We start from the raw sequence: 12,955 nt of genomic DNA on the forward strand, positions 1-12,955 counted from the left end.
GCTGCAAACAACACGTGTAGATAAAATGACAGAAGCAAAAAGAAAAGTGCAAAAGATGTTAATATAGATAAACACAATTGATGTTAAACCACTTGGGGGTAACTGGAGTTAAAATACAGCTGCTGCTCGTGAATAATGTTAAAAATATGGACTTTATTAACACGACTGTGACTGAAAACAAAAGCTTGCTCACTAGACGGAAAGAAAGCGGGAGTGTGTGTGTGTGTGTGTGTGTGTGTCTGCAACCCTGCTGACCTCTTGTGGGTGGCTCTTACAGTCCTTGCAGACAGGAGGAGAGCAGTAGTGGTGAAAAACTGAACCGGAGAGGTTGTCAATCATGTCCCCTTCCAACGAATCCTTAATCAGCAGTGACACACTGTCCAGCCACTGGCTCTCCTGCAACACACACGCGCACACACAGTAGAGAAGATTATCAATCTCATGCCAGTACGTTTGTCACAAGACACTTGCAGAAAGTAACTTCCACCCAAAAAACACAAATTTTCATCATTTTTGCATTTCTACAAGTGCAGATTAAATTCACATCACTCTACATGTTCATGAGTAAGCTTTAGAGGTGTTCATCTGAGATGTTTTCACCAGGCTAACTGTTTCCAGTCTTTATGCTAATCAAGGTTACCAGCTGAGCTCCGTACCTACCGCACAGAGAAGAAAAAGTAGCTATATTTATTCATATTTATGCTGTGACAAAACATCAATTGATCACAGAAACACTGCAATGTAACACTCCAGCACACAACTCATATCAGTTTATATTAAAATTCATAATTTTATAAGCACAATATAAATAAGTGCATTTATCCGTTTGCTTGAATTAATGTGTGTGTTGTTGTATCCTTGTTGTTTTATGCAATTAAGTATATTCTGAACAATTGGGAAGACATTTTTTCTCTGCTCTATATAGCATAGTTTGTTATATTTGGCTTCAACAAGATATCTAACCTAACACATAGCGACTCATTTTAGCGTTTTGGTCTCCCGGTACGGAGCTGAGCATTCTAAAGAGTGCATGCACGTCATTATACAGACGTAAGGTTCATGGTTGTAAAGAAGGCTGCAGTTTCTGTGAGTTTAGGCTACAAAACCACTGAGCTAAGTTCAGGGCAAAAAAACTTGCATGGTTAGGTGTTATAAAAGACAGTTTAAACAGTAAATAAATGTTCGTAAATGCCGGACGTGAGCCACAAAAGTTACGTAAAAAAACTTTTACTTTTGTTTTCACACTGGACATGAACCCAGTTCTCCTGAAAGTCAGAAGTTTGTTCGACTCATCAACCTCCCCTCCGTCCCGCCCTGAGTGTGGCATCCACCATTTAAACTCTACATCACTGTCAATCATTACGTCTACGTCATTGCTATTACTAAAACGTAAATATGAGTTATATTTTGCTGCCCGACAAACGCCTCGTATTGTTGTTTTTGAGAGGAGACTAGTCTGCAACGTTAGATACCGGCTATGCACAAGGCCCTTTAATCGGGTTGCGTTGACAGATGGATTGAACAAATTTAGATCCATGTATGACGATCATTCGTACTGAGGTTTGAGGGCCGTGCAGATTACTGGAGTTTTGCAGAAGAAACAATACATGGGGACGGGCATTGAAATATGAGAAAAACCCAGCAGAAACAGGAGTGTTGTGAAACACAAGACTGAAGACTTTTTCTCATTCTGTCAAACTGTCACAAATTTCATGCAAATTCAGTGTTCTCTCTGCCTCTCTCACACTGCAGCTAATCACTAATTTTATAGTCACTGTACACATTTTACACTTTCACTGACTAAATGTCGTGTCAGTCTTTCTCACCTGCTTGGAATCTTCCCCACCTTTCTCTCACTTCATCTCTCTCTCTCTCTCTTTCTTTCTTCCCCTTCTTCTTTTGTACAACATCTGTAAAGACTTAATTTTATGTTATTTAATTAACCGCCATCTGTTAGAGCTGGTGTTATTTTCAGCCGCTGCTGGCAGGCGCAAAACGGAGATCGATGACTTTCGCCTGCTTTAAGCCGAGCCAGAGGGGCAGATAAATGTCAATGTTGTAAGATTAATTGCATGATCCCATTTAAAAAATAAAAAATACAGTGGTCTACTTAAGGCAAGCTGTAGATGGCCTAGAATTCCCACCGAGTGGCAGTGGAGAACCTGCAGAATAACTGGAAGATTCCTGAGTGGATGAAAAGCAGTGGAGCTGTTTAAAGACTCTCACTGAGCTCTCGTTTCTCTCTCTCCCTATTTTCTCCTCTGTGTCTGCTCTTTTCACTCAGCCTGTGCTTCTGACCATCAGCACATCTCTCCCTCTTTCTCTCCTGGCTGTCGGTGCCTCATTCCAGATGTTCGGGATCTGGATCTTTGTCCGCCAGGAGATTCAGCCTCTCCCTTTGTCTCTTTCTCCTGCACTGTGTTTTGTGTGAATGATGTGTTTTTTAATTGAATTTTGCCTGCATTTTCTATACTCAGACTTTTTTCCAGATCCCCATGATGGAAAGGAGGCTATGTGGCTCACTTCTTATCTGTCTGGCAGAACTTGAAATATGCTAGACGTCCTCCAGGCTCCATATTCTGTATATAAGCTTACAATCTTATTTTTCCACTGTTAAAAGCTTTTTTTCCTTATCAGAACGAATGCTCTGAGGATATACGCTGTATAGATTGCAAAGCCCCCATTGGGGCAAATTTGTAATTTATGATATTGGGATGTGTAAATTAAATCTACTTGACTGCCGAGGTAAATTTTTTACTAAACCTTGTATAGACTGAATCTATCTGTAGGGAGCTGCAAAACACATCAGGACTCTATAAGCAGTCCATAAACATTTTTTTTTAGAAAAAGAAAGTCATATGTCAGTATAGAAAGAGAAATCCTTTTAAATCCATGCATGAGGACTTATAAGTGAATCATTCTTCAGCCTCTATGTATAAAAGCTGAGTGAATATTTGTCCTCAAGATGAACACAGGACTCCCAGGACCCTGGATTGTCGGTATTGGACCATCATGTGATTTGACAGGGACTGGTCATTCAGTGTACCAATGAGTGAGTAACCAGTAACTATAGACTGGCAGCCTACAGTGGTCTGCAGCAGCGAGGGAAAAGCCAATACAGCAGCAGGACGGAGCAGCCAGACACAGTCAGATGGGTTGGAAACAGACAATTATTGATTCTATTTTGACTTAAAACTGAGAGTAAATGCACCCTAAATGTCTGCAAAAAACATTTGTGTGCAGACAGCCACTATATTACAGCAGGCCAAAGTTGAACCAGAAAGTTCAAGTTAGTCTATAAATCATAATAGGTGTTTTTAATGGACAGCCCATTCAATAATTTTACAGTTTTCCTTTTTTTTCTCCTCCAAATTAGTTTGCTAGCTGGAGGGTTCATTGGATACCTGTCTGATTGTCTGTTTCTTTGACCATCAGACTTATTTTAAGTGATTTTGCTGCAGAAAAAGATAATTTGATCATTACAATGTTATCAATAGCCAAAATGACTTAAATATTCTAATAAACCATAATCCTTGCAGGCAAATTAGTCACCGAAAGTAGTTTTCTTGGATTCAGATCTAAAATTTGTGAGAAGTTGGACCTCAAGGTATCCTTTATTTTATATTTTGTACACCAATTAATGTTTGTATAGTGTATTGTATATGATTTTGCATAAAATATCATTATAGATTAGAGGAAATACAGCTGGTAAATGTCTTGCAGATTAGCCTCTATGTTTGTTTGTCACCCAATTTTTGTTTTCAAGATGATTTTTCTCACACAGTCTGGTTGCTTTCTCTGTATATTGCATTTTTCCGTTTCAGCTCACCTTTTCCTGCTGCCATGTCAAAAGTTCAAGCTGCTTGTTTCCTCCAGTACCTGCTCTTTCCTATTCTTTCCCTCTACATGAGACTTACTGCTAACGGGTGTGAGGTGAAGAGGGCAGCCACAGTCGATAGCCAGACCTTGGCAGGCCCCACTGGTGTACTACACACACACACACACACACACACACACACACACACACACACACACACACACACACACACACACACTGTTTGGAGTGTTTGGGAGATGCACAGCGAGGGGTGAGGCAGTGTGATGGATTAGCTAAGCTGGGGGCCTTGGTTGTGGTAAATGGTGCCCATGACCCTGTTTGATTCACTGCACTGCCAACTGGTTTCTTCCATCCAGAAAGACTCTCGACCACATGGTGGATTCTCTTTATTACTTAAATACAAAGTCAGCCTGAATGCATGAAAGAGATTTTACTACAGATCAAGGTTGCCAAATAACATTCCATAAAAAATATGACTCATTTAATTATCAACATCATAGTCTATTATTTGGGCCTAGATTAAATATACAACTAGAAGACAGAGTGCCAAGGCTGCACACACATTTAAATCTGTTTTCTAGACAAGAGGAAATGTTTACAATATTGCCTGTAGCTCTATCCAGAGCTGCATCCAAAACGAATCCTTGTTCCTTGACCCATAGCCTGACTTTACAGCACCTTTCTTTGAATTGCGTTAACAGGTTATTTTCAGATATCCTGCAAACAGCAAACAAACAGGACCCAAAACATAACCTCTCTGGTGGAGGTGGAGTAATGGAAATTATATTAAAAGTGCTGTTGGTAAAATCATCCCACCAAGACTCAAGGTTTATTCGTAGCTGCACTGGGGATTCTGACTGTATCACACAATCCTCCAAAGCAAAAATATCATTACTGCTACTAAATAAGGTTCTATATGCTTGTGTAGGAATCTTACCTTTTATTTATGTTGGATCAGGCGATTAGGACACTATACCAGCCCTGGTATCCTACTTCTTGGACAGTATAGTCTAATTTTGAATGCATCTATTTATATATGCTTTGGAAATGAATGCTGTTACTTTCAAGAAGTAAATGCTGATGTTATCACCTGCAGAGCAACACATGAATAAAAAATATCAAAACGTTGATATTTGGTGTCCAGGCACCAATTTTGTCTCTCCAAACAAGGATACTTCAAGCAGTTCAGAGAGTGGGAAGTGATGATGATAACAACCAACACTCAGAGTGTCGAGGTGGATGCTGGGGTGGAGGTGGGCCTTATTGATGATGCACAGTGAGAACAGCAGCAGCAGCAGCAGCAGCAGCAGCAAGTGATGGTGGCTAAAAGAGCACTGACAGCTAACACTGTCACAAAGAAACAAGTGAATTGGATGTGTTGCAGAAAGTCAAGTGGGGTCACATCCATTGCATTTATATAGCCCAATATCACAAATCACAAATCTGCCTCAAGGGATTTTAAAATCTGTACAGCACACTATAAGATGATCCAGAACACAGCGCTGTGTCTGGTCTTCAACCAGCCCATAAGAGCACATGTCACACAGCTGCTCATATCCCTGCACCGGCTCCCAGCTGCTACTCACATCAAATTCACATCAAGGTCCTTAGGCCTCGTTCAAACTGCCAGCCAAAATCAGATTTTTAGCCCATCCACATTGGAACTGGATGGCTCTTTTGAAGTCTGAACAGTCACAAATCACATGAAATCCGATTTTTGCAGACCGGATCAAAACCAACTTTGGGAGATAGTTTCAAATCGCATTTGGACAGATGTGTCTCAGTCTGAACCGCTCCAAACACTCAGATCAGTTTTGACTGTCCGTGACGTCACTCTACGCGGCAAGCGTAGCGCCGACATCACGGAGATGAGGTGTCCACGGGCAGCCGCGCCCGACTCATGCGGCCCAATGGGGGCGTCCATCCACCCGGTTTCTCCCCTGGTGCGTCTGAGATGTTCTGCACCTCTACTGGACAGTGATAAGGCCAATATACTGAGGTGACCTGCCTCCATCATGTTTGTTGTTGTTGTTGTTGTCGCTGTCACAATTATATGACGTCAGACGCCGTTACGACGTCAGACGCTCTAACGCCGTTACTACAGCAACCTGTCAGATCAGTCAATAATGTGGCCCAGTCTGAACAGAGCCATATCCGATTTGGACACTTGCTAAAAACAGTGTGGACAGTCAGCCCTAAAATTCTGGTTTGAGTAGGAATCTGATCAGATTCGCCTGCAGTCTGAACGCGGCCTTAGTCATTAGCCAGACTCTTGCAGTTTCACATTGGTTTCCCCTCAAGAACAACAATAAGGTATTTGTACAGACAGCGTAATAAGACTCATAATTACGTTTTAGACTGTCATCCACCACCATCTTGCTGACATAATAGAAGTGAATGACGGCGATGTGGAGCTTAAATGGCGGATGTCACATTTGGGGAGGGTGGGTGGATGGGTTGAACAAATGGCGGACTATCACCCAGGAGAACGGGGTTTGTGTCAAAATACATTCCCAACATTTTATTTATAAAAAAAAAAGTCATATGACAGTATAGAAAGAGAAATCCTTTTTAAATCCATGCATTAGGACTTCCACTTATAAGTGAACCCATTCTTAAGCCTCTATGTATAAAAGCTGAGTGAATATTTGTCCTCAAGATGAACACAGGACTCCCAAGAGCCTGGATTGTCTGTACTGGACCATCATGTGATTTGACAGGGACTGGTCATTCAATCAATGAGTGAGTAAGCAGTAACTATAGACTGGCAGCCTACAGTGGTCTGCAGCGGCGAGGGAAAAGCCAATACAGCAGCAGGAAGGAGCAGCAAGACACAGTCAGGTGGGTTGTAAACAGACAATTATTGGTTCTATTTTGAGGTAAAACTGAAAGTAAATGCACACTAAATGTCTGCAAAAACCATTTGTGTGCAGACCACCACTCTATTACAGCAGGCCAAAGTTGAACCAGAAAGTTCAAGTTCATAAAAGATGTTTTTAATGGACAGCCTGTTTAATAATTTTACAATTTTCATTTAATTTCTCCTCTAAATTAGTTTGCTACCCGGAGGGTTCATTGAAGAACAGGATTCAATGAACATGAACGGGGTTCATGCCCCGTGTGAAACCAAAAGTAAACAACTTTTTTACATTACTTACGCTTTTTATGTAACTTCCATGGCTCCCGGTTTGTTCATTTTTTGGTTGTTGTTTTTTTTTACGCAACTTGTGTATTTTACGTAATTACCTTGGCTCACTTCACAGTCATAACTACTTCACTTCCGGCATTTACGTACATTTATTCACTGTTTAAACTATCTTTTATAATGCCTAACCAGGAAGTTTTTTGGTCAGTGATTTTGTAGCTTAAATTCACAGAAATTGCAGTGTTTTTTTTTTACAGCCGTGAACCATACGGGTATGTATAACGTAAATACATGTGAGCTATTTTTAAAATGCTCCACTCTGTACCGCGATCCGTAAAACGATCATATGTGTCGTTATGGGTGGTACTGACGGACAGTCTATTCTGTCTTTTAGGTTGGAGATCTTGTTGGTAGTTCCCAGGTGGTGGAATGAGTTACCAAACTCCATCTGATCTGTTCAGTCCCTCTCAATCTATAATGCTACCTATACATCAGAAGACTTTGATATAATCACAAACCCAAGACTAGGAAAAGACTGATATGAAACAGTGCTGATTACTACCTTAAACTTAATGAGGGAGATGACGGGAGCGAGCCGTGACTTCAGTAAAACTCCTAGATTTACTAAAGACATTCAGTTTTTAGTCTGGGACTGTGAAAATCTTTTGGTGTAAGCCCAGCATTAGAATAGACTAAAGACCCAGTTCTTTACTGAACACCTTCACACAAAAAAAATCATCTATGCACTCTGTATCTGTATACTGGCTGATGCACCTACATCCTACTGGAGTAAAATTTACCCCATGGCACACAGATGTACATCGCTTTGGATAAAACCATCTGCTAAATGAAATTCTAACATTCTAACATTGGCCCTTATTTATCAAACAAGCGTAGAAACCAGCGCAGATCTGAGCGTGTATTTCGTCTTACGACAGGGTTCACGTGGGATTTATCAAACGATCGTATCTCGCCAATCACAGCACAAGAATGATCGGCTGTTGATAAACGTGGCGGCTCGAAACAAGCGTCATTTAAATACCACGCCCTAATATATACCCGATTCAGAAGGCTTGCCTCCAGAGTTTACGACACCGAAGGGCGAAATGCGGCCAAAAAGAGGATTTTTTCCCCCCCCTAAAGTCAGCTTTATTAGCAAAGTGCACCATTACAAAAAACAACAAGAGTGAAACAGACATTTCACACAAATACGCAGCGACAGAGGTTTATGAAATAAAAGTACTTATAGTTATAAACTCAAACAAGTTTGGTGAATATTTTACATTTGGAGCACAGACTTAAAAGTTTCCACAGCTTTTTGGTTGCAGCCAGGAGGTAAACAATGTTTTAAAGTAAGTTTTAATTCCAAAAGAAGAGGAATTTCTCAGAGGCAGAAGTGAAACACTGACGTCCAACAGCTGCAACACAACAAACTAGTTTTGTTTAGCAGCAGAAAAAGTGAAAAGGAAGGAAATCAGTGGTGCTGTCAGCACAGTAGCAGTGGACCATTAAACTCCTGGTGAGGTTGAAATATTTCATTTATACATCATGATATATAAAGCCTAATAGCCTATATAATGTCAGAATATTGTTATGATTATGATGGAGAGATATTATTCACTTCTTTACATTTAGTAAGAATTCTGTCCCAGACAGAGGAGCGTGTGGCAGTGATGATTGGAAATGTTTCTAATCGGGCACCTCCGGTGGTGAAGGAGATGCTGATGCTCCGGTGTCCAGCAGGATAACGGTAAATAGTAGAAGACAACAGCATTTAATAGCCTCGGCTAGTATTCTGTTCAAAGAATTTCAGGGTTGCAGGGTTTATTTAATTCCTAATGAGGTTTTAGTGATAAATGATGTAGTCTAAACATGTTTTGCTTTGTCACATTAAAAAACAAAACACCACAGAGCTTTATCAGCTCCAGGCATCGATACAATAGTCTAAGATCAATTCTCAGACTCAGACGTGTGGACTTCACGCTGACTCAAATTTGTGTACACGAGCTGAGAGCAGACGTGAGATCTGATCGTACCCTCCGCTCATGTCCAAATTGATAAATGCCGAGCCTTGCGTAGAAATGATCGTACGCCCACTTTGCGCTCACTTTCTGTCGTACGCTCGTTTGATAAATGAGGGCCAATGTGAGGATACTCTCTGATGTTAGACTCTTGCTCCAAATAGGATAAGGCAAAACTTCCCCCCACAAAAGTGGATATGTATTGTGATTGTAGCAGTGGCGATAAGTTGTCTACCTGAACTAGCTTGCAGGGCTTTGTTTCATTTATGTGCCGCTCTTTGTTGTTAACATCTTGTCTGCACAGGACACACAGGGACAGCAGACAACAGGCTGCCAGCAGCACAGAGGCAGCAGCTGAAGTCGTCCATCAGTGTCGTCACTGGATCTGTGCAGCCAAATCACTGCTGCACTCAATGCTCAGAGCCCAGTGTATGATCATGAAGCTGAAAGTTTAAAGAAGGTTGACGCCTCAAAAAATATATATTTGGAGACGACAATAGAGACATGATGCAGAACATGGGATGGTGCTGAAACATTAAAATCTGACTCCTTAGCATCCATCAAGCTGACTACAATTAAAAATGACCAGTGAGTTATTATGTATCACACAATAATATAAGTGTTTTGCTCTCTTGGTTTCTCTAACACTCATTCTCTAATGCACTGCAGGCTTCCCACTGACTAATTACAACCAGTGTGTGTCCACTTAACGACACTTCATTTCCTTTTTTTTAACATTCATATCAATATTTAGTTCACAAATAACCGTAATCATCCACTGCTGGAATCATCAAGTTAAGTGTTTCTAAGAGTTTGAGTCATTCAGTAATCTGAATAATATTGTTCAGGCTTTGTTACATGTTTTGTTGGGAATTAACTCAATTCAACATCTTATTTTTGGTTTCATTTTTTACAAAACTTGGCTGGTTGGTTTCCTATTCAGTGGGTATGGAGTTAAAGGTGAGACATGGATTCTACACCTGAGCTCTTATCTTCATCATTAGCATAATACAGAGGAGATAAAAGGAAGGATTTCACATTTTCACACTATGTAGCTTCTTTGAAGGACTCTGGACTTCCTCATATGAGCTGTACAATAATAAGCCTCCACGGGGAGCTCAAATGATCTCCGCCAACTCTGGAAATTTAACAAGTTATTTGAAAAAAGATTCTGTGATCGCACAGTACGTATAGAGTAATAAGACTAAAATAAAGTGAGTTGTTGTTATGTTGTTTGCCCTCGACACAAGCTGCATCTATAAGAGTGTATATGGATCTGATTAATGCTGATTTATTTGCTCTTGGTTGGTTAAAAAACTCTCTTGTTTATGCTCTCAACTTTTGTTATGTGCAATTGAGACATTAATGAGGCTGAAGTGCTCGACTGCCTCAAAATCACATTTCAAAACACTTCACACCTGACATGGCTTGAATATATTTTTGAGTTTAAACTTTTAATCAAAGAATTTGTGACAGGATCGTTCAAGGATTTTTGTAGCATTATGAATGGGAATATATTATATAATTCCCCTTTGTAATTCATATTTAGCTTTTCTGGACTTTTGTGTTTGCGTTTAAGTACTTTCATAGAAACTTTTACATCACTCTCAATAGAATCACTGCTCCTGTTTTTCTTTTGTATGCTTATTTTCCTTCAGCCATCATATTTTTTTGTAAATCTGCTTTTATTATGAATATATTGATGATAAGAGTTCAAAATAAAATCCAAATCTCAAAATGAATGAACATAAAACAGCCCAAACACAGCTTTTACTCTGACAAAGCCACTTGCTGGCTAATCAGAACAGAGATTTAAAATACAGTACGTGTAGAGAGACACATGAAAAGAGTTCCTCCTCTGTCTCATCTCTCTTTTTTTACTCGTCTTCTGGTTAAAAATACCAGTAGGCTGACAGACAATGAGCTATAAGCACAATGAGACTGTGTGCCTGCCACCCACTCACACACACACACACACACACACACATACATGTTTTATTTTAATTTTAATGGAGTTATGTTTTTTGAATAAAACTTGTGAACCATCAGTAAAAGACTTGACCGTCATTCAGCAAGGGATACTACTATAAAAAGCCTTAAAACTACTGCGGTCAAGCCACCCACCCAGTTCGGAAAATACAGTCAAACCAGCCGCCACTTGTTTTCGCGATGCATGTTTCTACTAGACATTACCTTACCAACGTGTTAGAACCGCCTTCAAAATAAAAGCAGTTTTCCGGTTTTACTGTATTTCCATGTAATTCCAAAATGCAATTAAAAAGGAAACATCGGACAAATTGCTGATAATGTGAGATTTCAAAAGGCTTTTATTTTGAAATGATACACCAGAATGTCCTGAAATCAACTGATGGACACCCTAGTGATGTCCACTGTTCACCTGAAGTGGAATGAGTCTTTGGTTATGGATGGTTTTCTTTTTATTGTATCTGAAATTAGAGGAAAAATAGTGTATTATGTGACATTTCAAAAGGCTTTAATTTTGAAATAATACATCAGATCGTCCTGAAATCAACTGAGGGACATCCTGAGGATATCCACTGTCCAACTGAAGTGGAATGAGTCTCTGATTATGGGAGATTTTCTTATTGTAATATGAAATTAGATGGAAATGCAGTTAAACCCTAAAGCTTTTATTTTGAAGGCCGTTCTAACACGTTGGTTCCATAATTTCTACTAAATACATGCATCATGATTTTAGCTGAAAGGATGGATATGTGTTATGTGATACGGTTCTTTGTCATAAAGCCATATTCAAGTCTATTTCAGTCCGGGCAACATTTTTTAAGAAAGATAAAATCATTCAATCACTATGTGGTGTTAATTGTTTTTATAGCCACTTGGAGGCAGTGGAATAAGCTAAACACAGTACTGAAATATTATTACATTAAAAGCTGTAAAAGCAAACAGGTTTGCAAACTCTTGGCTATTTAAAAATTCAGTACACACAGAGCGACATAAGCATTCATTTCTGTTTTCTGTCAATTAGTCTAATATTCACTCTGCTTTTAGCTCTGTTTTGATCTCCACTAACCCCCCGAGGAAGTAGGAGATTTGCGGGAAAGGAAACAATGATTCAAAATAGACTGAAAGGATGTGTAGAGCTGAGGGAGGCTGCACAAACACCGAGCAAATGGTGAAATAACATGATGTGCTGCAAATGAGAATTAGGTTATTTTACACTCCATTTCATTGGGTTTCGTTGCATCTTTTCTCAGAGCTACTATAATCATTATTCTTATATTAAGAGTGGACCAAATCATTAAATGTAATGTGAGAGTGGTTGGTAACAGTAAAAAAGCCACAGAGAGTTATTACCTGGCTGCAGCTCCTCTCAGCTCTACAGAGCAGCAGTTTTTATCTCTTCTTTTGTTTCTCGCTCAGCTGGCTTCAGCATCAGTAGGCTGCTGTTTTTAGTAAAAAAAGATCCAACATCTACCCTAACAGTAGACAGACACTCACTACACACTACCTGGTGAACATAGTGGCACATTTAGCAGCTAAACAGCCAGATATTCATCTCAGGAGCTGGCCGAAACCAAATAAACAGAGCTTTGTATTGAGTATTGAGCTTACATTCATCATGTGGCCACAGACACGTCTCCAAATGAACATTTATCTTGCTCGATATCTGCTGAATACATAAATAGATAACTGGTTCCTAACTTAAAAACAATGATTGATTTCTGCTGCCCCAAAGTGGGCAAAAAATGCAGGTTTAAGTTCACCTTATCGTCCTTGTTTCCAAAGGCTCTAAATCCACATCCTCATTTTTCTCCATTTTCTTTTTGCTGGTTTTGAATAAAGTTTTGTAGATGAATGCAAGCCCTTTTTCAGTTTTGGTACAACACATTGCAACATACTGTCTGTTTTCCTCAGAGCCAAGCAACTAGCAATTTAAACGAGAAATCCAGATCTCAGTGCTGTGAGAAA

The 12,955-nt window shown here is 39.7% G+C and overlaps 1 protein-coding gene across 1 annotated transcript in view; it reads right to left on the reverse strand.

The window, feature by feature from the left end:
- LOC131971205 (voltage-dependent T-type calcium channel subunit alpha-1I-like) overlaps positions 1-12,955 on the reverse strand; it is a 239,409-nt gene that overhangs the window by 13,579 nt on the left and 212,875 nt on the right. Inside the window, exon 33 of the mRNA XM_059332527.1 lies at positions 256-396. Within this exon, the coding sequence (XP_059188510.1) occupies positions 256-396 (141 nt within the window). The remainder of the gene's footprint in view (positions 1-255; positions 397-12,955) is intronic.

Source organism: Centropristis striata, chromosome 1, assembly GCF_030273125.1.
Source record: "Centropristis striata isolate RG_2023a ecotype Rhode Island chromosome 1, C.striata_1.0, whole genome shotgun sequence".
Taxonomy (NCBI): Eukaryota; Metazoa; Chordata; class Actinopteri; order Perciformes; family Serranidae; genus Centropristis; species Centropristis striata.